Below are 24,547 nucleotides of genomic sequence, written 5' to 3' on the forward strand. Positions count from 1 at the left end.
CTTTTAAAAAGTAAAGGATTTTGTAGCCACCTTGTAAGTGGCTTGTGATAGAGTTAAGCATAGACTAGGAACAAGGACACACTTGGCATGTTTGAAGGGGCAAATGGGGCCCTGGGCAGGCCATTTGGGTTATTTTCAATAAGAGAAAGAGAACTATCTAGAAATATGCTACATTTCAGGAATTGTGCTCTCTCTTTGCAGTAAACGATACCAGTGGCTTTTATATAAAATTCTTAACACTTACTGTGGTTTTTAGTAGATAAATGAATAATATATTAAAGCTATTTGAAAACATGGCTAGAGATTTTGAATATTAATCCAAATATGACATGCCACATATGGTCATTTGATATAAATGTATATTGTTAGGCAAAAATCTCACTGAATTGATTTTTTTTTTTTTGAGACCGAGTCTCGCTCTGTCGCCCAGGCTAGAGTGTAGTCGCGCGATCTCGGCCCACTGCAAGCTCCGCCTCCCGGGTTCACGCCATTCTCCTGCCTCAGCCTCCTGAGTAACTGGGACTACAGGTGCCCGCCACCACGCCCGGCTAATTTTTTGTAAGTTTTAGTAGAGACGGGGTTTCACCGTGTTAGCCAGGATGGTCTCAATCTCCTGACCCCGTGATCCGCCCGCCTCGGCCTCCCAAAGTGCTGGGATTACACCAAACCCGGCCTATTGATTTTTAAGGATAATGTTAATGCCTTAAAGAATGGCTTACAGTTCTTTTTTTTTTCTCCTTCTTATTTTGTCTTGACCAACTATCCGTGCCTTCTCAGGGGCTTTTCTCTTTTTACACAACTGTGCAATTTATATTAGTTTCTTTTCCTGTCCAAGAAGGTAAATTGCCTTTAACCTTCTCCAGTCAAAACCCTCAAATAAACAATCTCTAAATCAAGTAAAGACATATCTTTACTTGTTTCCATGTCTTTCAAAGGGTTGCTTGTTCCTTGTCTAAGTCATCATTAACCAGAAGGAGCAAAATATGGGGGTAGGCTGCCTCAGTGCTATGATTTCACAGAAGCCAAAGGACTTGAAGACTTGAACGCTGTAAGATGTGTCTTACCATTCTGATCACTTAAGACTACTGCTCAAATACAAACCCACCTCAGATGAGTTGTTAATTTAATTGTGAACATACTGGTGTAGATTAATTTGTTACAGGACCTAAGCCCAGACAGCATGACCTCAGGAAACAGTTGGGGAATATCTTCTTTCTCTGAAGGTAGATTTTGTAGCCTGGTCCTCTGAGGGCTACGGTTGATATTAGGAAGAGGTGTTGAATACAAGTTTTACCTATTCCTTGATTTTCATGAGTATTGTTCTTTAGAAAACAGTTTTCTTTACTAATAAGCATCTTTTTGTGTTTGTGCACAGGCAGCATGTCAGCTGAAACACCAATCACACTGAATATCGATCCTCAGGATCTGCAGGTCCAAACATTCACTGTAGAGAAGCTACTGGAGCCTCTCATAATTCAGGTATTAATACCATGGAAATTATGATATATAGTAACTGCAGAAGAATGAAAAAAAGTGGGAAAAATGAATAATGAAGAAATAAAAGGTTTGATTTTTATATATGAATATGTCATCTAAAATTGTCCTTTATTTAAAGAGTTGTTAAGATGTGAAAAGTAGGTATGTATGTTGCTAAGATGTGAAAAAGTATGAATTCTGAAAGTTCCCTGACATTCTCTTTTAGCAATAATAACAGTAATTATATATATATATATAATTTTCAGAGTACCTTTATATAAATTATCTTCTTTGATAATCATGAAAACTGAATGAGGCAGGTAACATGGTTAAAACCATCTTTATCATATAGATGAGGAAACTGAGGCCTAGAGAATTTTACTAACTTGCCTCAGGCACATGGCATCTCATTTGCCAAATAGGAAATTACCTTTAAAATACTAAAATATATGAGAAAAGCAGCTATTTAAAGGAATTCTGTGATAAAGTCTTTCATAAGGTGAATAATCCTTTGATGATATGCATAATGATTCTCCGATTTTTTTTATTATGTGAGTCGAGATTTCGTGTATTGCATTTTCTTAGAGCAGGGCTTGAAGAAACTTATGCAGTGGTATAGATTTAAATTTTTGTACTTAACCCACAATTTGTGAGGGAACTCCCCTTTAGGCCTTACATCATGCCTCCTAATACAAGATTCAAGTCCCTTTTCCTAGGGACTCAAAAGAACCCAAGGGTTACTTGGATGAAAAATTATGCTGACCTTTCCTCAGATCATTTAAATGTGTTCTGCTTATCTTTTTTGTGAGATGGATGTGGGGAGGGGAGTAGCTCTGAAAATAGACTTTGTACATATTTTTTTCGATCTGTATATATTGTGCAAGTTGATATCTGCTACTTGAAAGACAATTCAAAACCTGTGCCTCCCTGATGATACCTTAATAGTTAACTTTGGCAGTCTTAATGGCACTAATATCTGCTGTGAAATTTATACTAGATGACTGTGGAGACGTCATTAAAGTCTGTCTTCGTCACCCACTAAACAGTTTCATGTTAAAAAGAAAAAAGGCTGGGTGCAGTGGCTCATGCCTATAATCCCAGCACTTTGGGAGGCCAAGGTGGGAGGATTGCTTGAGTCCAGGAGTTAAAGACCAGTCTGGGCAACATAGTGAGACCCTGTTTGAAAAAAGAAAGAAAGAAAGAAAAAAAAAACCCTTCATTTGTTTTTCTAATTAAGTTCACAAAAAAATTAGAATGTCCAAAAAAGTTAAAAAAATAGAATAAAAACACTCATAATTTTACCAAGAGATAAACATTAATGTTTTGGTGCATTTACTTCCAGTACAACAAAGTTACAGGAGATTTTTTTATCTCTTTGTACTTTGTACTATTAAAGACTATATCTTCTTTATATATGTCCTTACATGTATATACATTATATATATGAAGAATATATATATGTGAACAAGTGGAGCTAGTACTATATATGTAGACTTTAATCCCACTTTTCCATTTTAAATGATATTTTAATAATTTTCCTATTTATTTGTAAGCATGATCTAATAAAACTGCTATTTACTTATATATCATATGGCTGCACTATAGTTTTTTTTTTTTAAGTAGCCTTGCGTTTTTGGACATTTAGGGTGTTTCTATTTTTTTCCTATTATAGATACTGCTGTGCTGAACATCTTTGTATACACATTTTTGTTATCAATTTGTATTATTTCACTAGAATTAGTTACAAATGTAAAAGTTAATGGCCAAGATGCGAGTATTTTTATACTTTTTCATACATATCGCCAAGTTTTTTGGGGACAGTTTTTGACTTTATATGTTAATGTATCATATGCTAATAAAAGTAATTTGAAACTTTGATTTGAGAAGAAACTCAAGTAATATCTTTTCCCTTAATATAATTTGAATAATTATTTTTTCATGGCAAAATATTTTAAAAAGTAAAGGAATTGTAGCCACCCTGTAAGTGGGCTCACAAGTCATGTAAGGTTTTGTTCCTATCCAATTATAAGGAGTAGGAATAGGGAAATGACCTTCATTTTGGAGATGGCTGGTGAAAACAAATACATTAATGCTAGTGTATAACCCTTATTTGCTCTATAACAATGGAACATTAGAGTTGGTCACTTAAAACTTGCTAATCACAAAGGTTGCTGACATGTTGCTTGTATACAGAGAGAGTATCATGGGGAAACTACTTTTTATATGCTAACTGAAACTAATAGATATTTTGCTTTAGTCAAGTACATTGCTAAAGAAGTTAATAGAAAGTATTCTAAGTAAATTCACATTAAAGGGTAATGCCAGTCACAGTGTGTGTGTGCATGTGTGTGTGTGTGTGTGTGTGCACATGCGTGCGTTTTATGGCGTGTTCTAAATCGATTATAACCATCTATAAACATTTATTGAGTTCACCTATAAAATTAGAAGGATGAAAATGACCTGAGTAATCTTGTTTGATTGGAAAGAAATGCATCTCTTTTAAAAAGTGTGATTATACTAGTTTTAGAGGGCTTTTGATGTTCTTGGATTCAGACTTTTCATGATCCACAAGTAGATGAGTCACAGAAATGGAACTCATTACCTTTTACATACCAGACAGTTCTGCTACACGTAAATGTGATTGCTAATTTTGTCTTCCTTAAGATTGTTGTCAGTGTTTTCAAAATATTCACTGATTTCTGAAAAGTGCTTTGGTATACAACATCGATGTCTCAGCTATAAAAATTATTTTGTGGTCTTAGCAATACTCAAGTGGTATTAAATTAAAATATTAATAATTTATATAATATCAACTATATGTAATAAATGTCTTATAAAGCAGAATTCTATTTAACAAAATTATTTGTATACACTCTTGTTTTTTTTATAATGGGATTCTTCTTATCAAAAACCAGTACATTTCAAAGTCAAAGAGTTATATTTTAAAATAACTGATCTTTTTGGATTTGATGTTCAGCCTTCTTGTATCTGTCACTTTGATCATGTATTACCCACCAACACAAATAAAATATCTCATTAAATTATATTAAAGGTTTTTTCTAGCATAACATCATGTTAAGTGTCTCATCACATTCTTTTTGGTTTTTCAAAAAGTGTTTATTTTTGTTTTTTTAGATAAAAATAAGCTGTTTAAAATTTACAAGAAAAAACAAACAACTCCATCAAAAAGTGGACAAAGGATATGAACAGACACTTCTCAAAAGAAGATATTTATGTGGCCAACAAACATATGAAAAAAAGCTCATCATCACTGGTCATTAGAGAAATGCAAATCAAAACTATAATGAGATACCATCTCATGCCAGTTAGAATGGTGATCATAAAAAGTCAGGAAACAACAGATGCTGGAGAGGACATGGAGAAATAGGAATGCTTTTACACTGTTGGTGGGAGTGTAAATTAGTTCAACCATTGTGGAAGACAGTGTGGCAATTCCTCAAGGATCTAGAACCAGAAATACCATTTGACCCAGCAATCTCATTACTGGGTGTATACCCAAAGGATTACAAACCATTCTACTATAAAGACACATGCACATGTATGTTTATTGGAGCACTGTTCACAATAGCAAAGACTTGGAACCAACCCAAATGCCCATCAGTGACAGACTGGATAAAGAAAACGTGGCACATACACACCATGGAATACTATGCAGCCATAAAAAAGGATGAGTTCACATCCTTTGCAGGGACATAGATGAAGCTGGAAGCCATCATTCTCAGCAAACTATTACAAGAAGAGAAAACCAAATGCCACGTGTTCTCACTCATAAGTGGGAGTTGCACAATGAGAACACATGGACACAGGGAGGGGAACGTCACACACTGGGGCCTGTCAGAGGGTCGGGGGTTAGAGGAGGGATAGCATTAGGAGAAATACCTAATGTGGATGATGGGTTGATGGGTGCAGCAAACCACCATGGCACGTGTATATCTATGTAAAAAACTTGTACGTTCTGCACATGTATCCCAGAACTTAAGATATAATAAAAGAAAAAAAAGAATAACCTGTTTATTTAAAAAGGCTAAGTAGACCTCAATATTTATTTTTCATCAACTTTTATTTTAAGTTCAGGAGTACATGTGCAGGATGTGTACGATTGTTACATAGGTAAACATGTGCCATGGTGGCTTGCTGCACAGATCATCCCATCACCTAAGTATTAAGCCCAGCATCCATTAGCTATTCTTCCTGATGCTCTCCCTCCCCCAACCCCTGCTGACAGGTCCCAGTGTGTTCCCTCCGTAAGTCCATGTGTTCTCATCCTTCAGCTCCCACTTACAAGTGAGAACATATGGTATTTGGTTTTCTGTTCCTGCATTAGTTTGCTGAGGATAATGACTTCCAACTTCATCTACGTCCCTGCAGAGGACGTGAACTTGTTCTTTTTTATGACTGCATAGTATTCCATGGTATATATGTACCACATTTTATTTATCCAGTCTATCATTGATGGGCATTTAGGTTGATTCCATGTCTTTGCTATTGTGAATAGTGCTACAATGAACATACACGTGCATGTATCTTTATAATGGAATGATATATATTCCTTTGGGTATATACCCAATAATGGGATTGCTGAGTCAAATGGTATTTCTGCATCTAGGTCTTTGAGGAATTGCCACGCTGTTTTCCACAATGGTTGAACTAATTTACACACTCACCAACAATGTAAAAGCATTCCTTTTTCTCTGCAACCTTGTCAGCATCTGTTGTTTTTTGACTTTTTAATAAGCATTCTGACTGGTGTGAGATGGTATCTCATTGTTGTTTTGATTTACATTTCTCCAATGATCAGTGATGTTGAACTTTTTTGTTTTTTGAGACAGACTTTTGCTGTGTCACCCAGACTGGAGTGCAGTGGCATGATCTTGGCTCACTGCAACCTCCACCTCCTGGGTTTCAGTGATTCTCCTATGTCAGCCTCCTGCTAGCTGGGTTTACAGGCACATGCCACCATGCCCAGTTAATTTTTGTATTCTTAGTAGACATGGGGTTTCACCATGTTGGCCAGGCTGGTCTTGAACTTCTGACCTCAGGTGATCTGCCCACCTCGGCCTCCCAAAGGGCTGGGATTACAGGAGTGAGCCACTGCGCCCAGCCGATGTTGAACTTTTCTTCATGTTTATTGGCTGCATGTATGTCTTCTTTTGAAAAGTGTCTGTTCATGTCTTTTGCCCACCTTTTAATGGTTTACTTTTTTTCTTGTAAATTTGTTTAAGTTCTTTGTAGACTCTGGATATTAGACCTTTTTCAGATGGATAGACTGCAAAAATTTTCTCCCATTCTGTAGGTTGCCTCTTCACTCTGATGATAGTTTCTTTTGCTGTGAGGAAACTCTTTAGTTTAATTACATCCCATTTATCTATTTTTGCTTTTGTTGCAATTGCTTTCGGCATTTTCATCATGAAATCTTTGCCTGTGCCTATGTCCTGAATGGTATTGCCTCAGTTTTCTTCTAGGGTTTTTATAGTTTTGGGTTTTACATTTAAATATTTAATCCCTCTTGGGTTACTTTTGGTATATGGTGTCAGGTAGGGGTCTAGTTTCAATTTTCTGCATGTGGCTAGCCAGTTCTCCCAGCACTATTTATTAAACAGGAAATCTTTTCCCCATTGCTTGTTTTTGTCAGGATTGTTGAAGATCAGATGGTTGTAGGTTTGTGGTCTTATTTCTGAGTTCCCTATTCTGTTCCATTGGTCTATGTGTCTGTTTTTATACCAGTACCATGCTGTTTTGGTTACTGTAGCCCTGTAGTATAGTTTGAAGTTAGATAATGTGAAGCCTCCAGCTTTGTTCTTTTTGCTTAGGATTGTCTTGGCTATTTGGGCTGTTTTTTGGTTCCAAATACATTTTAAAATAGTTTTTAAAAAAAAAAATTCTGTGAAAAATGTCAGTAGTAGTTTAATAGGAATAGCATTGAATCTATAAATTGCTTTGGGCAATATGGCCATTCTAATGACCATGATTCTTCCTATCCATGAGGATGGAATGTTTTTCCATTTGTTTGTGTCCTCTCTGATTTCCTTGAGCAGTGGTTTGTAGTTCTCCTTGAAGAAGGCTTTCACTTCCCTTGTTAGCTGTGTTCTTAGATCTTTTATTATTTTTGTAGCAATCATAATTGGGAGTTCATTCATGATTTGGCTTTCTGATTTCCTGTTGTTGGTGTATAGGAATGCTAGCAATTTTTGCACAGTGATTTTGTATCCTGAGACTTTGCTGAAGTTGCTTATCAGCTTAAGGAGCTTTTGGGCTGAGACAATGGGCTTTTTCTAGATAAAGGATCATGTCATCTGCAAACAAAGATAATTTGACTTCCTCTCTTCCCATTTGAATACTCTCTATTTCTTTCTCTTGGCCTTACTGTCCTGGCCAGAACTTTCGATATTATGTTGAATAGGAGTGGTGAGAGAGGACATTCTTGTCTTGTGCATTTTCAAGGGGAATGTTTCCAGCTTTTGCCCATTTAGTATGATATTGGCTGTGGGTTTGTCATAGATGGTTTTTATTTTTTTTAGGTATATTCCTTCAATACCTAGTTTATTGAGAGTTTTTTTTTTTTTAACATGAAGAGATGTTGAATTTTATCAAAGGCCTTTTCTACATCTATTGAGATAATCATGTGGTTTTTGTCTTTAGTTCTGTTTATGTGATGAATCACATTTGTTGATTTGCATGATCAAACAACTTGATCATGGTGGATAATTTTCTTGATGTGCTCTTGGATTCAGTTTGCCAGTATTTTATTGAAGATTTTTGTATCGATGTTCATCAAGGATATTGGCCCGAAGTTTTTTTGTTGTTGTTGTATCTCTACCAGATTTTGTTATCAGGATGATGCTGACCTCATAGAATGAATTAGAGAGGAGTCCCTTCTTTTCAATTTTTTGAATAGTTTTAGTGGAAATGATACCAGTCCTTCTTGGTAGAATTCAGCTATAAATCCTTCTGGTCCTGGGCTTTTTTTGGGTTGGTAGGCTATTTATTGCTGCCTCTATTTCAAAACTCATTATTGGTCTATTCAGGCATTCAGTTTTTTCCTGGTTCAGTCTTGGGAAGGTGTATGTGTCCAGGAATTTATCCATTTCTTCTAGATTTTCTAGTTTATGTGCATAGAGGTGTTTATAGTATTCTCTGATGGTTGTTTGTATTTCTGTGGGGTCAGTGGTGATATCCCCCTTATCATTTCTGATTGTGTTTATTTGATTCTTCTCTCTTTTCTTCTTCATTAGTCTAGCTAGTGGTCTATCTATTTTATTAATTTTTCCAAAAAACAGCTCCTGGATTCATTGATTTTTAGAAGTGTTTTTTTGTTTCTCTATCTCCTTCAGTTAAGATCTGATTTTGGTTTTTTTCTTGCCTTCTGCTAGCTTTGGGGTTTTCTCTTAGTTCTCCAGTTCTTTTAGGTGAGATATTAGGTTATAACTTGAGATCTTTCATGCTTTTTGATGTGGGCATCTAGTGCTATAAATTTACCTCCTAATGCTGCTTTAGCTATGTCCCAGAGATTCTGATAAGTGGTCTCTTTGTTCTCATTAGTTTCAAAGAACTTCTTGATTTCTGCCTTAATTTCATTATTTACCCAACAGTCATTCAGGAGCAGGTTGCCTACTTTCCATATAGTTGTGTGGCTTTGAGTTTTCTTTCTTTTTTTTTTGAGACAGAGTCTCGCTCTGTCACCCAGGCTGGAGTGCAGTGGCCGGATCTCAGCTCACTGCAAGCTCCGCCTCCTGGGTTTATGCCATTCTCCTGCCTCAGCCTCCCAAGTAGCTGGGACTACAGGTGTCTACCACCTCGCCCGGCTAGTTTTTTGTATTTTTTAGTAGAGAAGGGGTTTCACTGTGTTAGGCAGGATGGTCTCGATCTCCTGACCTCGTGATCCGCCCATCTCGGCCTCCCAAAGTGCTGGGATTATAGGCTTGAGCCACCGCGCCCGGCCACTTTGGGTTAATTTCTTAATCTTGAGTTCTAATTTGATTGTGCTGTGGTCTGAGAGACTGTTTGTATTATTTCAGTTCCTTTACATTTGCAGAGGAGTGTTTTACTTCTGATTATGTGATCAATTTTAGAGTATGTACCATGTGGTGAATGAGAAGAATATATATTCTATTGTTTTTGGGCAGAGTGTTTTGTAGATATCTATTAGGTCTGTTTGATCCAGAGCTGAGTTCAGGTCCTGAATATCTTTGTTAATTTTCTGTCTTGATGGTCTGTCTAATATTGTCAGTGGGGTATTTAAATTTCCCAATCTAAGTCTCTTTGTAAGTGTCTAAGAACTTGCTTTATGCTTCTGGGTGCTCCTGTATTGTGTGTATATATATAGGATATTTAGCTTTTCTTGTCAATTTGAACGCTTTATCATTATGTAATACTCTTCTTTGTCTTTTTTTATCTTTGTTGTTTTAAAGTCTATTTTATCAGAAACTAAGATTGCAAACTCTGCTTTTTTTTTCTGTTTTCCATTTGCTTGGTAAATTTTCCTCCATCCCTTTATTTTGAGTCAATGTGTGTCTTTGCATGTGAGATGGGTCACTTGAAGACAGCACTTTGATGGGTCTTGGCTGTTTATCCAACTTGTCATTCTGTGTCTTTTAATTGGAATACTTAGCCCATTTACTTTTAAAGTTAATATTGTTGTGTGAATTTGATCCTGTCATCATGATGCTAGCTGGTAATTTTGCAGACTTGTTTATGTAGTTATTTCATAGTGTCACTGGTCTGTGTACTTCAGTGTGTTTTTTTAGTGGTTGATAATGCTTTTTCTTTTCCATATTAAATGCCTCCTTTAGGAGCTCTTACAAGGCAGACCAGATGGTGACAAATTCCCTCAGCATTTGCCTGTCTGAAAAGGATCTTATTTCTTCTTCATTTATGAAGCTTAGTTTGGCCAGATATGAAATTCTGGGTTGGAAATTTTTTTCTTTAAGAATGTTAAATATTGGCCCCCAGTCTCTTCTGCCTTATAGGGTTTCCATTGAGTGGTCTGCTGTTAGTCTGATGGGCTTCCCTTTGTAGGTGACTTGGCCTTTCTTTCTGGCTACGCTTAACATTTTTTCTTTCATTTTAACCTTGAAGAATCTGATGATTACGTGTCTTGGGGTTGATCTTCTCATGGAATATCTTACTGGGGTTCTCTGTATTCCCTGAATTTATATGTTGGCCTGTTTTGCTAGGTTGGGGAAGTTCTCCTGGATGATATCCTGAAGTGTGTTTTCCAACTTGGTTCCATCCTCCCTGTCTCTTTCAGGTACTCCAGTCAGTCATAGGTTTGGTCTTTTTATATATTTTCATATATTTATGTATAGGTTCTCAGCGGTTTTGTTTGTTCCTTTTCATTCTTTTTTCTCTAATCTTGTCTTTCTGCCCTATTTCAGCAAGATAGTCTTCAAGCTCACTTTTAATGGGGTTTTTATGGGGTCTTTTTTGTTGGTGTTGTGTTGTTTTCTGTTTGTTTTTCTTTTAACAGTCAGGTTAAGAGGTGACAATGTGCTAGCAGCCCTCGCTCTCAGCGCCTACTTGGCCTCGGCGTCCACTCTGGCGGTGCTTGAGGAGCCCTTCAGCCTGCCACTGCACTGTGGGAGCCCTCTCTGGGCTGGCCAAGGCTGGAGCCAGCTCCCTCCACTTGCGGGGAGGTGTGGAGGGAGAGGCACAGGCGGGAACCGGGGCTGCACGGGTGCTCCTGGGCCAGCGCAAGTTCTGGTGGGCGTGGGCACAGGCTCCGCGGACCCCACACTCAGAGTGGCCAGCTGGTGCTGCCGGCCCAGGGGCAGTGAGGGGCTTAGCACCCGGGCCAGCAGCTGTGGAGGTTGCACCGGGTCCCCAGCACTGCTGGCACTGTGCCCAAATTCTCACTGGGCCTCAGCTGCCTCCCCATGGGGCAGGGCTCAGGACATGCAGCCTGCCATGCCCAAGCCCCCCCTCCACTGTGGGCTCCCGCACAGCCCAGTCCTCCCTGATGGGTGCTGCCCCCTGCTCTGTGATGCCCAGTCCTATGGACCACCCAAGGCCTGAGGAGTGCAGGTGTGGCTTGGGACTGGTGGGCAGCTCTCCCTGCAACCCCCCTGCAGGATCCACTGGGTGAGGCCAGCTGGGCTCCTGAGTCTTGTGGGAACTTGGGGAACTTTTATGTATAGCTAAACGCACCAATCAGCACTCTGTGTCTAGCTCAGGGTTTGTAAATACACCAGTCAGTACTCTGTGTCTAGCTCAAGGTTTATAAATACACAAATTGGTACTCTGTATCTAACTAACTCTGTGTCTGGCTAACCTAGTGGGGACTTGGAGAACTTTTCCATCTAGCACTCTGTGTCTGGCTCAAGGATTATAAATGCACCAATCAGCACTCTGTCAAAACGGACCAATCAGCTCTCAGTGAAACGGACCAATCAGCTCTCTGTAAAATGGACCAATCAGCAGGATGTGGGTGGGACCAGATAAGGGAATAAAAGCAGGCTGCCCCAGCCAGCCACTGGCAACCCGCTCACATCCTTTTCCACACTGTGGAAGCTTTGTTCTTTCACTCTTTGCAATAAATCTTGCTGCTCCTCACTCTTTGGATCCACACTGCCTTTATGAACTGTAACACTCACTGCCAAGGTCTGCAGCTTCACTCCTGAAGGCAGCGAGACCACGAACCCACCAGGAAGAAGGAACAAACTCCAGACACACCATCTTTAAGAACTGTAACTCTCACTGCAAGGGTCTGCGGCTTCATTCTTGAAGTCAGCAAGACCAAGAACCCACCAATTCCAGACACGAGGTCACTCTTCTGTTGGGCTGCTGTGGTTTGCTGGGGGTCCACTCCAGACCCTAGTTGCCTCAGTTTTCCTCAGAGCTGGAAGTATCACCAGTGAAGGCTGTGAAACAACAAAGACTGCAGCCTGCTCCTTCCTCTGGAAGCTCTGTCCCAGCAGTGTACTCACATGTTGCTGTTCCTAATGTGCCTGTAGGAGGTGTTTGGAGACTCCTGTTGGGAGGTCTCACTTGGTCAGGAGGAATGGGATCAGAAGCAGTCTGGATGCTTTCTGGTGGAGCAGATATGCTGCGTTGGAGAGGGGAGTGGGGGACCCTTCCTCCTCTGGATGGTTTGTATTCTCCAAAGCTGGCAGGCTGGAATGGCTGAGTCCACTGAATCACAGAGATCGTGGCCACCCCTCCTCCTGGGAGCTCCATCCCAGGGAGAGATCAGGGCTTTGTCTGTAGAACTCTTGCTGGGGTGGCTGAAACCCCCACAGGGAGGTCCCACCCAGTGAGGAGGAATGGATTGGGGTCCTACTTAAAGAATCAGTCTGGCCATGATCTGGCAAGGCGGCTGTGCCATTGTTGGGGACCCTTCATTGTCTGGATCATTTGTATTCTCCAAAGCCATCAGGCTGGAATGGCTGAGTCCACTAACTATGGAGATGGTAGCCGCCCCTCCCCCAGGGAACTTGGTCTCATCTCAGGGAGACTCCAGTCTGTCGCCATTGGCTGGTTGGAATTCCAAGTCAGTGGGTGTTAACTTGTGGGGTGCTGTGGGAGCAGGCCTGCAGGATGGCGCTGTTTGGCTCCCTGGGTTTAGCCCCTTTCCTAGGGATATATATATGCACAGATCTCCCGTCTTGCCAGGGATCCTGGGGCTGGAGTATGGAAAACTCCTGAGTCTCTGTGTGTGCCTGAACAGCTGCTCTGCCAACATTCTACACAGTTCTGTGTATCAGACCCAATGCTCTGGTGGTGTGGGCTCACTAGAGGAGCTCCTGATCCACACATTAAAGATACATGGGAAAAGATATATCTTACATGGGTTGCAAAGATACATGGGAAAAGCGTGGTTTTCCAGGTGGGGTCGCAGAATCACTTACTGCCTCACTTGGCTGAGGGTGGGGTTTCATTTGGCTCCGTGCTGCTCCCAGGTGGACCATCGCCCTGCCCTGCTTTTCTTTGTTTTTCGTGGGTCAAATTGTTTGCCTAGTCAGCCCCAATGCGAGAACCTGGATACTTCAGCTGAAGGTGCTGAATTCACTTGCTCCTTTCCTTCCTCTCTGAGTGTCGCAGACCACAGCTGCTGCTTTTTTTTTTTTTTGAGACGTCTCGATCTGTTGCCCAGACTGGAGTGCAGTGGCGAGATCTCCGCTCGCTGCAAGCTCTTCCTCCCGGGTTCACACCATTCTTCTGCCTCAGCCTCCAGAGTAACTGGGACTACAGGTGCCCACCACCATGCCCGGCTAATTTTTTGTATTTTTTGTGGAGATGGGGTTTCACTGTGTTAGACAGGATGGTCTCAATTTCCTGACCTCGTGATCCGCCTGCCTCGGCCTTCCACACAGATGCTTCTAATTGTCCATCTTGGTCCCAGCAGTGAAATTGGGGCTCTGAATCTGGCCACCACCATCTACACCAGGGGAGGAGGGGAAGGAGTGTTTATTTTTTATTTTAATATATTTAATAGACAAATAATGAGACAAATACAAATTCTGTACATTCAAGGTGTATGATGTGATGATTTGATGTATGTGTATACAATGTGTAATGATTACCACAGTCAAATGAATTAACACATCCATCTCTACCCATAGTTACCATCGTGTGTGCGTTTGTGTGTGTGTGGTGAAGACACTTAAAATCTACTTTCTTATCAAATTTCAAGTAAAGAATACAATATATTAACTATAGTCACCATGCTACACGTTAGAGTCCCAAAACGTATTCATCTTAAAACTGAAATTTTGTATCCTTTGACCAACAATCTTCCCCATTTCCCCCACTCACTAGCACCTGGAAACCACACTTTTACCATCTGCTTCTTTGAATTTAACTTTTTTAGATTTCACATATAAGTGAGATCATACAGTATTTGCCTTTCTGTGTCTGGCTTATTCCATTTAGCATAGTGTCCTCCAGGTTCATCCATGTTAGAAAATGGCAGGATTTCCTTTTTTTTTTTTTTGATGGAATAATATTCCATTGCATGAACACCATATTTTCTTTATTCATTCATCTGTAGATGGTTGTTTCCATATTTTGACTAATGTTACAAAGAGTGTTTAATTTGAAATAGTTACATGGTTTAAGTACACCATATAGTCTCTGATTACACTGGAAAACATTCCAAAAGAAGTTCATATCTTTAAGTTCAGATTGCCACCAGCTAAAGTTATTAATTCAGTAGTCCCATTAAAATTTTTTTCACTTTCCTCATGATTTATCTTCATGTTGTATTCCTTTGCTTCCAGGGTTCCACAGAAATTACTTATCACCTCTGTATATAACTCAAAGTCAAAAATAAAATTTAATTTTTGGAGTAATTAGTCATAGATACTATTATGTCACTCTGACTTCTGAATTCATTTCTTCATAAATCTTTATTCTGCTCTTTTATGGTTACCAAAGTCTTCCCTACCAAACCTGATTTATCTTTAATGTATTTTTTTTCTCTTGGGCACAGGCAAATCACTAGGTCATTTTGCAGGAATATTCAGCCTGGGATATATTTCAATCATTCACTGGAAGTTTCTTATGTGATAACTTACACAGTTGCATCCCTCTGTAATAAATTCATCCAATGGATCAGAAATAATTTCTCAGCAATTACATTTTTATGATTGCAACTGTAGGCATCTGCACTGTATCACTTTCAAGATCCAAGTTTGGCAATGCAATGCAGAAAGTCTATTTATGCAGAATTGTGCTTCAAAGAATTTACATCTCTGTGTTGTATACTCTCTGAAGAGAATATAAACTGCTAGATCATGCTACAGTCATTAAATTATGAAACTGTCTATAATCTTATTTGCTGCAAAATACAGTTTGGTAGGTGTCAGATTTTTGTTGAATGTGAGTTAAAAGAATTGATTTACTCAAAATTCCTTAAAATAATCGTAATAACAAACTCTTTATAATGTGTTATATTTTGTAAAGTTTTTTTTTTGAAGGGCAGTGGTTCAAATGTATTTTCTGACTGTAAATATATCCCATGTTTTCAAGAAGTAAATCTAGAGTTAGATGAACAGTAATAAACATTATTTCTTTGTCATTCACCCCTAAGTCTTGTAGGACCTCTTGGCCTTCTTTCATTTCTATCTCCATAGTGTCTCCCATCTGTCCCCTTGGGGATCGCTTTTATAGACTCTATAATACTCATTGGGGCAAGTTTACCTACCAGCCCCTGTACTAGTCAGCATAAGCAAGGTTGTGCTGTGATAAGAAGACAACCCCCAAATCTCAGAGACTTAATAAAATTTATTTCCTGCTCAAGCTACATGTCCAATGTGAGCTGGGGTTTCTGATCGGTACAGGCACTCAGAGACCCAGGCTAATACAGACTCATCTCAACATGTGCTTCCACTGTCATGGCAACTGAGGAAATGGAACATGATAAATCATGCGAGAACTCCCAAAATGTTCACCTGGATGTGACACATGTCAATTCTACTCACAATGCTTTTGTCAAAGCAAGTTATATGGTCAAAGTGGATGTTGGGTATGTGATCCTGCACTGCGCCTAAAGGACATTTCTGAATGTCCTTTAGGAATATTTGTGAACAGCCTCAATAACTTTTACATTCCCTTTGCCTTCATTTTAGGGGTTCCTTTTGTTAAGCCTCCATAGTGCTCTCAAGACACTTTGGCACCCTTGTCACAGCTAACTTTATCAGGGTGGGCAACTGACTTAGTGATACTCAATTATAGGCTGGCAAGAACCCTGTGAGGTGCTCTGCCATGAGAGCTCTGCCTCTGGGGGATGATCATGAATTGGTCCCGTTAGCATCCTCTTTTTGAGGAGTTGACTATATTCTGAGATTTAAGCAGTTAGTACCTAGGATTAAACAGTTCTATTAGGTGCAAAGCTGAAAGATACACAGAAAGTAGAAACAAGGGAAAGAGTTGAGTCATAGTGAATGTGGCATTTTCAGGTTTGGATTCCCAAACTCCTGCTGTTCAGTAACAATAAGATTACCTAGTTGCCAGGGTTTTAACAGATTTTTTCAGTTTCCAAACCACATTCTATTCTCAGAATTATACTTCAGCCTCTGTGGGACTCATTGTTTTCAGTTCCCTGAGCACCCGGCCATTTAGGACAGATGCTTATCCTTATGTAATCTGATTCCCCGGCCTCCTACTCCCCTTGCAAGTTCAAAGGAAGTCCCATTAGCAGCAGCAATCCAGAGTTCCTGTAATTGACCTCACTTGCTTGTGCTAGAGTGGGGATTTTCCTATAAAACCTCTCTTTTCTCTTCTGCTCATTCCCACACTTCCAAATTTTGAAGTCTCTGAATTATGACTCACTTGTGTTCCCAAACCAGCCTATCTGCCTTGTATTCCAGTTTTGTCTGGCTTCAGCTTGTTGCTGGTGGGTGGTGACTGCTGCCAGTGGTACTCATTGGAAAACTGGAAATGACCATGCCAAGGTAGCCATGTCTTAGTGGCTTCAAAGCTGTGTAGGGGTGAAGACCAGATTTCTCCTTTGCCCTCTGGAAGTTCAGATGAAAAATCAATTGAGAAAAGGCAGATTAATAGAAGGAAGGACAAATAAAATTTATTTCAGTGTGCATAACACAGGGGAATTGTAGCGTTTAAAAAGCTGTTTTTTTTTTTTTTAAACTATGGAGAACAAAACATGAAAAGAATCAGCATAAACAAAAAATCATAAATAATCATGTCAGTCTTTTATCAGTTCAGTCCCATGTAATTAATTATTGTTCTGCTTGATGGTAGTTTAGCAGTTTTATGACTCCAGTTTTTTTTTTTTTTTTATTAGAGTTCTGGAATTTTTACACAGTTCATTGATTCACTTATACAGTTTCAGAGTTGTCAGAAACCTTTGTCAGTGTTATTTCCTTGAACTTCTTTGAAGACCCACACTTCAGGATTAGTGAAGAGCTTTCAAGAAAAAAAAGCATCAGAATAAAACAATTAACTGTGGACAATGGGACTTAAAATGGCCATGGTTAAATAAACAATTGACAAAGGTATTTGTTCTTTTTTTTTTTGTGGCCTACAACAATTCAACATAGCAGTCATAATTGTGACTGATAACATTTAACAAGATAGATGATATTTTAAGAAATCTCATACAGTTTTGGAACACATAGTAATAAGATAGCCATATAAATATAACTCAGAAAAAAGGTTAAACATTATTTCTTATTTGACAGTGCTTCCCATATAATTTAATATATTAGCTAAACCTGTTTATTATTTCTCTTTTGGATACTTCAGGGATCTTTGGGAAAATCCCAAAGTTAGTTTGAAGTCAAAAAGACTTACTTTAGAATTTGGAGGTTGATTTTGGGAAGCTTGTCAAGTATGTCAAAGGTTTAAAACATTTGATCAAAAATTACTGTGAAATAAAGTTGTTCATTTAGCCAGTGTAATAAAGGATTTCCAAAAGCCAAAACCTTTACTCTTTGACAGTTTGACAGAGATGAGACTTAGGGTTTCAAATATTCAAAAGACCTATTAAGCATGAGGCACACAAAATCTGTTTCTTCCCCCTCCTTTTTTTTTTTTGTAGTTTACTCAAAAGGTGAACCAAAGTCATTTACTATTTATTATTGATAGTATATGAAAACCTTGTTCAAAGAAGAAAATAAAATTCTAGTTTTGTAGACTATTTTTGATTTTAAGGCTCAGTTTAAAAACAAATAATAAATTTATTTAATTTCATTCACTTTAATCACACAATCTTTTGAAATTCTTTTTTCCTCAACTTTCTATACCCATTTAGTTTTGTTTATATGATTTTTCTCATTTTGAAACAACCTTTACAGAATCTCTGAACTATATAAAATTGCTTTTTCTCAACAAAAGCACATCCTCATACCTTATAACATTTTACTTCCCTTATATACTCCATACATAGTTGTTTATCATACATAGTAGTTTTAATTATATACTAATTATAATAGTAACTCTTAGTAACCCTAATTTCTACTGAAAACCTAGGAAGTAAGTAATTTTGAACTGTTTTATATTAGTGTTTGTAAATGAAAACCGTTTTATAATTTTTAGAAAGGTGTTTTATCAGTTTTTTGCTCATTAACAGATACAGATATATTTAGCTTTTCTATGCCATATAGGAACAAGATGTCAAAGTATCTAAACTTTATGCTTAATAATTAATGTTTTAGTATTTTAACTTATTTAGAAATGACTCAAACATTTCGTGATTCTCTACTACTTAACATAACGTGTCCTTAGGATTTTAAATTATTGAAAAATATTTTTTAACAGTTATATTTGAATTATTCATGGAAAATAAAGCAATTTATTTAGGTTATTGTGTATTTTTTTTTTGAAAAAGCAAAACCAGTATCCGCTAGTTTTATCTTAACTAAGGCCTTTGAGATACTGGACACAGGTCCCTCCCCATTGTCCCCCCTCTAGTTGTCCTGGGTTCTGAGTATCCATGTGGTACCCAGGAGGACTATAAAGGGCAGGACCTCTCTGAATCCTGGATTTGCACACCCAGTGTAGGGTCCAAGGCAGAGGATGGACTTGTGAAGACAGTGTTGGGAAGATCTGACCCCTCTCAGTAGGACCAGGAGGTGGAGCTGGACCAGGGAGGATGGGGCCATATTGGGCTTGGCTCAACAAGCCACAGTAGGATGTGTGTAAGGCTTTTGGGAGTCCAGCAGCCAGCACTTACAGCTTTAGTTTATATACAAATCAAGAAAATGTCAAGAATATCACAGAAACAACAGTTTTATGATCTTAAAACATCTAACAGAGAAACATAAACCTGTGTGACTAGTAGACCTAGACAAAAATGTCTAAATTAAAATTTGAAGACATTTTAGTTTTACTAGCAATTTAAAAGCTACCTTTATTTACCAAAGATTTATTAAAGTCAAGGGAACTTGAAAAGTTTTGGGCTAGTTATTTAATTTTATGGGTACTCATTTATTTATAAGTCAATTTGGTATCATGTAGATAATATGCAAACAGATGTATAGACAAATACATACATGTAGACACAATATACAACACACACATATATATGTATGTATACAAAAGCCAAATAGATGAGGGAGTTTAATGCAAAAAAGAGTAGAGCTTTTAGATCTGAGAGGAACCCATTCACGACTTTTGAGGCTCCATGAGGAAAACAGAGAACCCCAAAACAGGAAGTCAGTGGTACCTTTTTGTTGTAGTTCTCAGGGGGTTTCAGGGTCACTCGAAGTCCCATCTAGATCCCTTCATGTATATCAGAGGTAGGGAAAGGAAAGAGAAGTAAACTTTATTTTTTTAAAACTTTATTTATCTGAACTTCAATTTCTTTTTTTCTTTTCAACCAAAGGTAACTACCAACTGATTCAGAACCAAAAAACCTTTTATGGTTTAACCAAGGGAGCACAAGACATCTCCAAAGAGGTACAAAGAAGCAGTCTTCACAAGATCCAGAGCCACCCCACAAAGACATCTGGAAGAAAATAGAGACTTAGTGATGAACAGGAACATAACTGTCCATGGAAGGGAAATAGATCAATGAAAAATGGGTACCCCAAAAAGTCAAGGGTCACACAAATATAGATTCAAAACATGTAAATCAGAGTTTTTTTTTTTTTTTTTTTTTTTTTTTTTTTTTGAGACAGTGTTTTGCTGTGTTGCCCAGGCTGAAGTGAAGTGGTGCAATCATGGCTCACAGCAGCCTTGACCTCTGGGCTCAAGCCATCCTCCTGTCTCAGTCTCCTGAGTATTTGAGACTACAGGTGCATGCCACCACATCTGGCTAACTTAAAAAATTTTTTTTTTTATAGAGAAGGAATCTGTCTCAGGCTAGTCTCAAACTCCTGGGCTCTAACGATCCTCCTGCCTCAGCCTCTCAAAGTGCTGGGATTACAGGCACGAGCCACCGTGCCCAACCCTCAAACTAATTTTTATAAATGTTTCCTTTTTCCCCTGAGTTAAAGGATTTACATCTCCAAGGGACTGGTTCCCTGACTAGAAATCAAACTTGAGCTGTGGCAATAAAACAGTAGAATCTTAGCCATTAGAACACAGGCCAGAGTGCCTTTTTGCAGATCCTAGATGGATCCAAAGCAGGTAATTTGAGTGTAGAGGATTTTAAGTTTCCTTTGAATATGATTTCTGTTTTAAAAATCTTACTAAGAGAATTTCTAAGGCTATATTCCTTTCATATTTAAAAAAATAGGTACAAAAGAGATAGCTGTTTAAGACAAGCGCTCTCTAAAAAAGTTTTAAGTATAGCCAATTTAGTTATTCTGTAAGTGACTCAAGTTAATGAGCCATTTTCATGGAAAGTCTCAGAGGTAGCTTTCCAGGTTTAGACTATCATGGACAGTATAAGTGTCAGTATAAAAATGGGAAGATGATGTAGTCCTCATGATTCCCTCAAAAATCACTTTCAGAAATAGTCTAATATAGCAAGGGACACTTGTCATAGATGGTTGAGGAGGTGTTTGTTATATGGTGCCTCCAGTATTGAAGAGGGAGGGGTGCCAGTCACAGATCTGTTAATCTGTGACACTGAGTAGGTCCTCCTGGGATTGGACTTTCCAGGACTAACCAGGCAACAAGAGTTAGGACAACAAAAGTCCCTTATGGATGGGATTTCTCATTTAACAAAAACGTTGCTGAGAGCTTGGCACATTTGGAACAGACTGTACTGCTTAATATCTTAGGTGCCTCAGGGTTCCTAGTCCTTTTAGGCTGGCCACTGGATGTGACCCAAAAATCATGCCCACTGGATGGCAGAGACCAAGAGATAGGGGTTCTACTTGGTCAAAAGTCAAGCTCTCAAGGACATAAAACAAGAGGGACTCTTTACAGAAAGAGACAAAGGAAAAAATAAAGACTATTTCTGTGAGGAAAAGGATCAGACAATATGAATATTTATAGCAAAAATATACCAGTCATTACACCTAAGAGTAGTCATACAAATGCTTTTCTCCCATTAATCTTAAATTTGGAAAGGAAAAAGAGACAAACTGATTTTTCTCATCTGCTTGACCAGATTCTGCAGAGAGAGAGACTGGGAGTCTGACTGGTAAGAATTTCTGTTCGCCTGTCAGGTCCCGTGTTCCCTTGACTGCAGCTTCTAGAGAAGCAAAGCAGTTTTGGTTATCCTGCCCACAACGCCAAATCTGTAAGGACAAAGGGAATGTTTCCTCTTTGCCCTCTGAAGTTTTGCTGAAAAATCAACTGACAAGAGGCAGATTAACATACAAAATTTATTTCAATGTGCATAACATAGGGGAATAGTAGGAGAATGATTACCTCATAACCCAATGGGGTACAGATGCTTATATACCATTTTTTCATAGAGGAGGGGAGATGGGGGAAATGTGTCAACTTGGGGTGTAGTGAATGATTTTTAGGGGAATTCAGTGGGCTGGGAGAACATACAATGGCCTGGGACAAAGTTTGTTGGCCCCGCAGAGCATGGTTTTTGGCAAATGTCTGTCGAGGTGTGTTGACAGACTTCAGTCTACCTGCCTGTGATTAGAGTTATTAATAAATTGATGGGAACTCAGAGAAGAGACCAGAAATAATTGTTTTTTTCTTTGGCAAGTCTGGACATTAGGTAGATAAGGGAGTATCAGAGTAAAGCTTCTTCCAGTGTCTGCTAGTCCCCATGGGTGTTTAATTTAAAATAAACGGCCGGGCGCAGTGGCTCATGCCTGTAATCCCAGTACTTTGGGATGCTGAGGCAGGCAGATCACCTGAGGTCAGGAGTTTGAGACCAGCCTTACTAACATGGAGAAACCTGTCTCTACTGAAAATACAAAAAATTAGCCAGCTGTGGTGGCACATGCCTGTAATCTAATCCCAGCTACTCAGGAGGCTGAGGCAGGAGAATCGCTTGAACCTGGGAGATGGAGGTTGCGGTGAGCCGAGATTGCACCATTGCACTCCAGCCTGGGCAACAAGAGTGAAACTCCATCTCAAAATAATAGTAATAATAATGATAATAAACGTACCAGGGTACCATATTTTGGGGTGAAATTCCCTGGTCTCCTTCAGCTGCCAATCCTCAAGGTAGTAGAACAGCGCTAGGTTCCTACAAAAGAGGGGAGAATGCCTCTCTTCCCAATTCTGTGCAATGATTGCACCTGGCGTCACGCACAATTCCTATGAAAATGATCTCTTTCAGCTTCTTCTCTACTCTCTCCCCCCTCCTTATTAGAGTAAAGGCCAGTCCTAGTGACTGCATGGGGAGTCGTTAGTCCTAGCTTTTCCAAGCGCTATGTTTTTCTTTCCTGCCTGGCTCCTCTGAAGAAACTCTCTGCTACACCCCACTCTCAACATAATTCCTTTCTAATCTCCTTGACCACAACCCCCTCTAAAGGCAGCAAGCAATCATATATATCAATTTATGCAAAGAGAAGCCTAGATGCCCAAATTGTTAATTTTCCACTGCTCTACAAACAGATTTGATTGGCTTTCAGGTAGCAGGGAGATAACGTGTCTGCCCCCTTTGGCTTCTTAGCCTCCTAGAATATAATTTCCTTTGTTTCTTTCAGAAAAGAATTCAAGTTTTGTTTGTGGTTGCTTTCTGTCATTTCTATAGGTCATTTTGAATAAGCATGATGCCATTTACTTATGCTTTCTTGGTTTTACCTCCAAGCTTTTTTGTACTCTTGCTGATTATTCTATCAATAGAATTTGTATCAGAATTAATCTTGAAGCTTCCAAGGAAATCTCAAAAGGAAGTCTGCACACATAGAGTATTCTTGTAGGGTACCTTGTAAGCCCATATTGGAGTTTTGACTATAACCTCAACGAGTAACCTTAAAAGTTAGTAAATTAAGTGTCTTTTAAATACTAATAGGCTTAAGGCTTAATAAGTATAAAGATGTTATTTTTATGGTAGGATGAAGAAATAAACTTAATTCTGCCTCAGTAATGTTTTAAAGTTTAAGGTGATTCAGTATAGCTGAGTTGATTCTAATAAAGTGAATTCTTCAATTTCTGCGTTATTTTACTGCCAGAAAACTACTCCCATGGGAAAATGGCTAGGCTATAGTATTTCTTAAGACAAAAATAGTGGAGAAGAAGGAAGTCATTCATTAAATTAAAATAAGGATAAGAAAAGCCATAGCTAATTGATTAAAATAGTGCAAGTCCAGTGGGAGTATGCATGGCAAGGATACAAGGAGGCCCCCACCAGCAGAAACTGGTAGCTTTGAGATGATCTGTGGGTAGGTGCCATTCACTGTATGTGCTTTACTTCTTCTCAGCTTGCCTCCTAGACCTTTTGTCCTATTAGGCTGTGATTTGCTTCACTTTAACGTTGCTCCCCTCTTTTTCAGGGTTCTCCAACCAACCCCAGTTCACTCTGTTTCTGTTAATACCTTATCTTTCAATCGCAGCTCATCTTTTCCTCCATGAATTCAGACTGATTCCATAGATACCCACTTCTAACTTAGCTTCAGGATGTAATTGTTCTCTTATAAACTGATTGCTTGGGCAGCCAGGTGATGTAGACTGATAAGCCCAGATACACCTGCCCTTTTAGTGGAAAACGCTATTAATAGATTGGTAGGAGCAATTGTGCTTCAGCTGGCTGAAAGTATAGAAGAGTCCATATCTCCCCAGATGTGGCCATTGTCACTGCTCAAGGTCTGACTCTACCCTTCATAGACTCCCCTGGGCTATTTCAGGAGATCTAACTTGTCTTAGGAGATACTGTTGCAGCTTGAAAACTCTGTGACTCTAGACTAGTGGTTGGCAAACAAAACTGTATGGGTCTAGACAGTAAATAGTTTCAGTTTTGGGGATCATAGGGTCTCTGTTGCATAAAGTACTCTGCTGTTGCTGTAATGTGAAAGCAAGCTTAGATAATATGTAAACACATGAGTGTGGCTGTGTTTCAATAAAATTTTCTTATTTACCAAAATAGACAAGAGGCCAGATTTGGCCCCTGAGATGTAAAATGGTACCCCTTTTATGTCTTGGAAGGCCCTGGTTCTAGACTGACCATTTTCTTTTTCTTTTTTTGAGATGAAGTCTAGCTGTGCTGCCCAGGCTGGAGTGCAGTGGCTCCATCTTGGCTCACTGCAACTTCTGCCTCCCAGGTTCAAGCAATTCTTCTGCCTCAGCCTCC

At 39.0% G+C, this 24,547-nt stretch overlaps 1 protein-coding gene across 4 annotated transcripts in view; it reads left to right on the plus strand.

Moving 5' to 3' along the window:
* The window catches only part of CTNNA3 (catenin alpha 3), a 1,846,283-nt gene that overhangs the window by 119,816 nt on the left and 1,701,920 nt on the right, over nucleotides 1-24,547 (plus strand). For 3 of the 4 annotated variants that reach the window (XM_077946706.1, XM_077946707.1, XM_028827066.2), the window contains one exon: nucleotides 1,376-1,479. In XM_077946706.1, coding sequence (XP_077802832.1) covers nucleotides 1,376-1,479 — 104 coding nt within the window. Of the gene's footprint in view, nucleotides 1-406; nucleotides 559-1,375; nucleotides 1,480-24,547 lie in introns of those variants that run through there. The other variant, XM_028827067.2, reaches the window with a different exon arrangement.

Source organism: Macaca mulatta, chromosome 9, assembly GCF_049350105.2.
Source record: "Macaca mulatta isolate MMU2019108-1 chromosome 9, T2T-MMU8v2.0, whole genome shotgun sequence".
In the NCBI taxonomy this organism is placed as follows: domain Eukaryota; kingdom Metazoa; phylum Chordata; class Mammalia; order Primates; family Cercopithecidae; genus Macaca; species Macaca mulatta.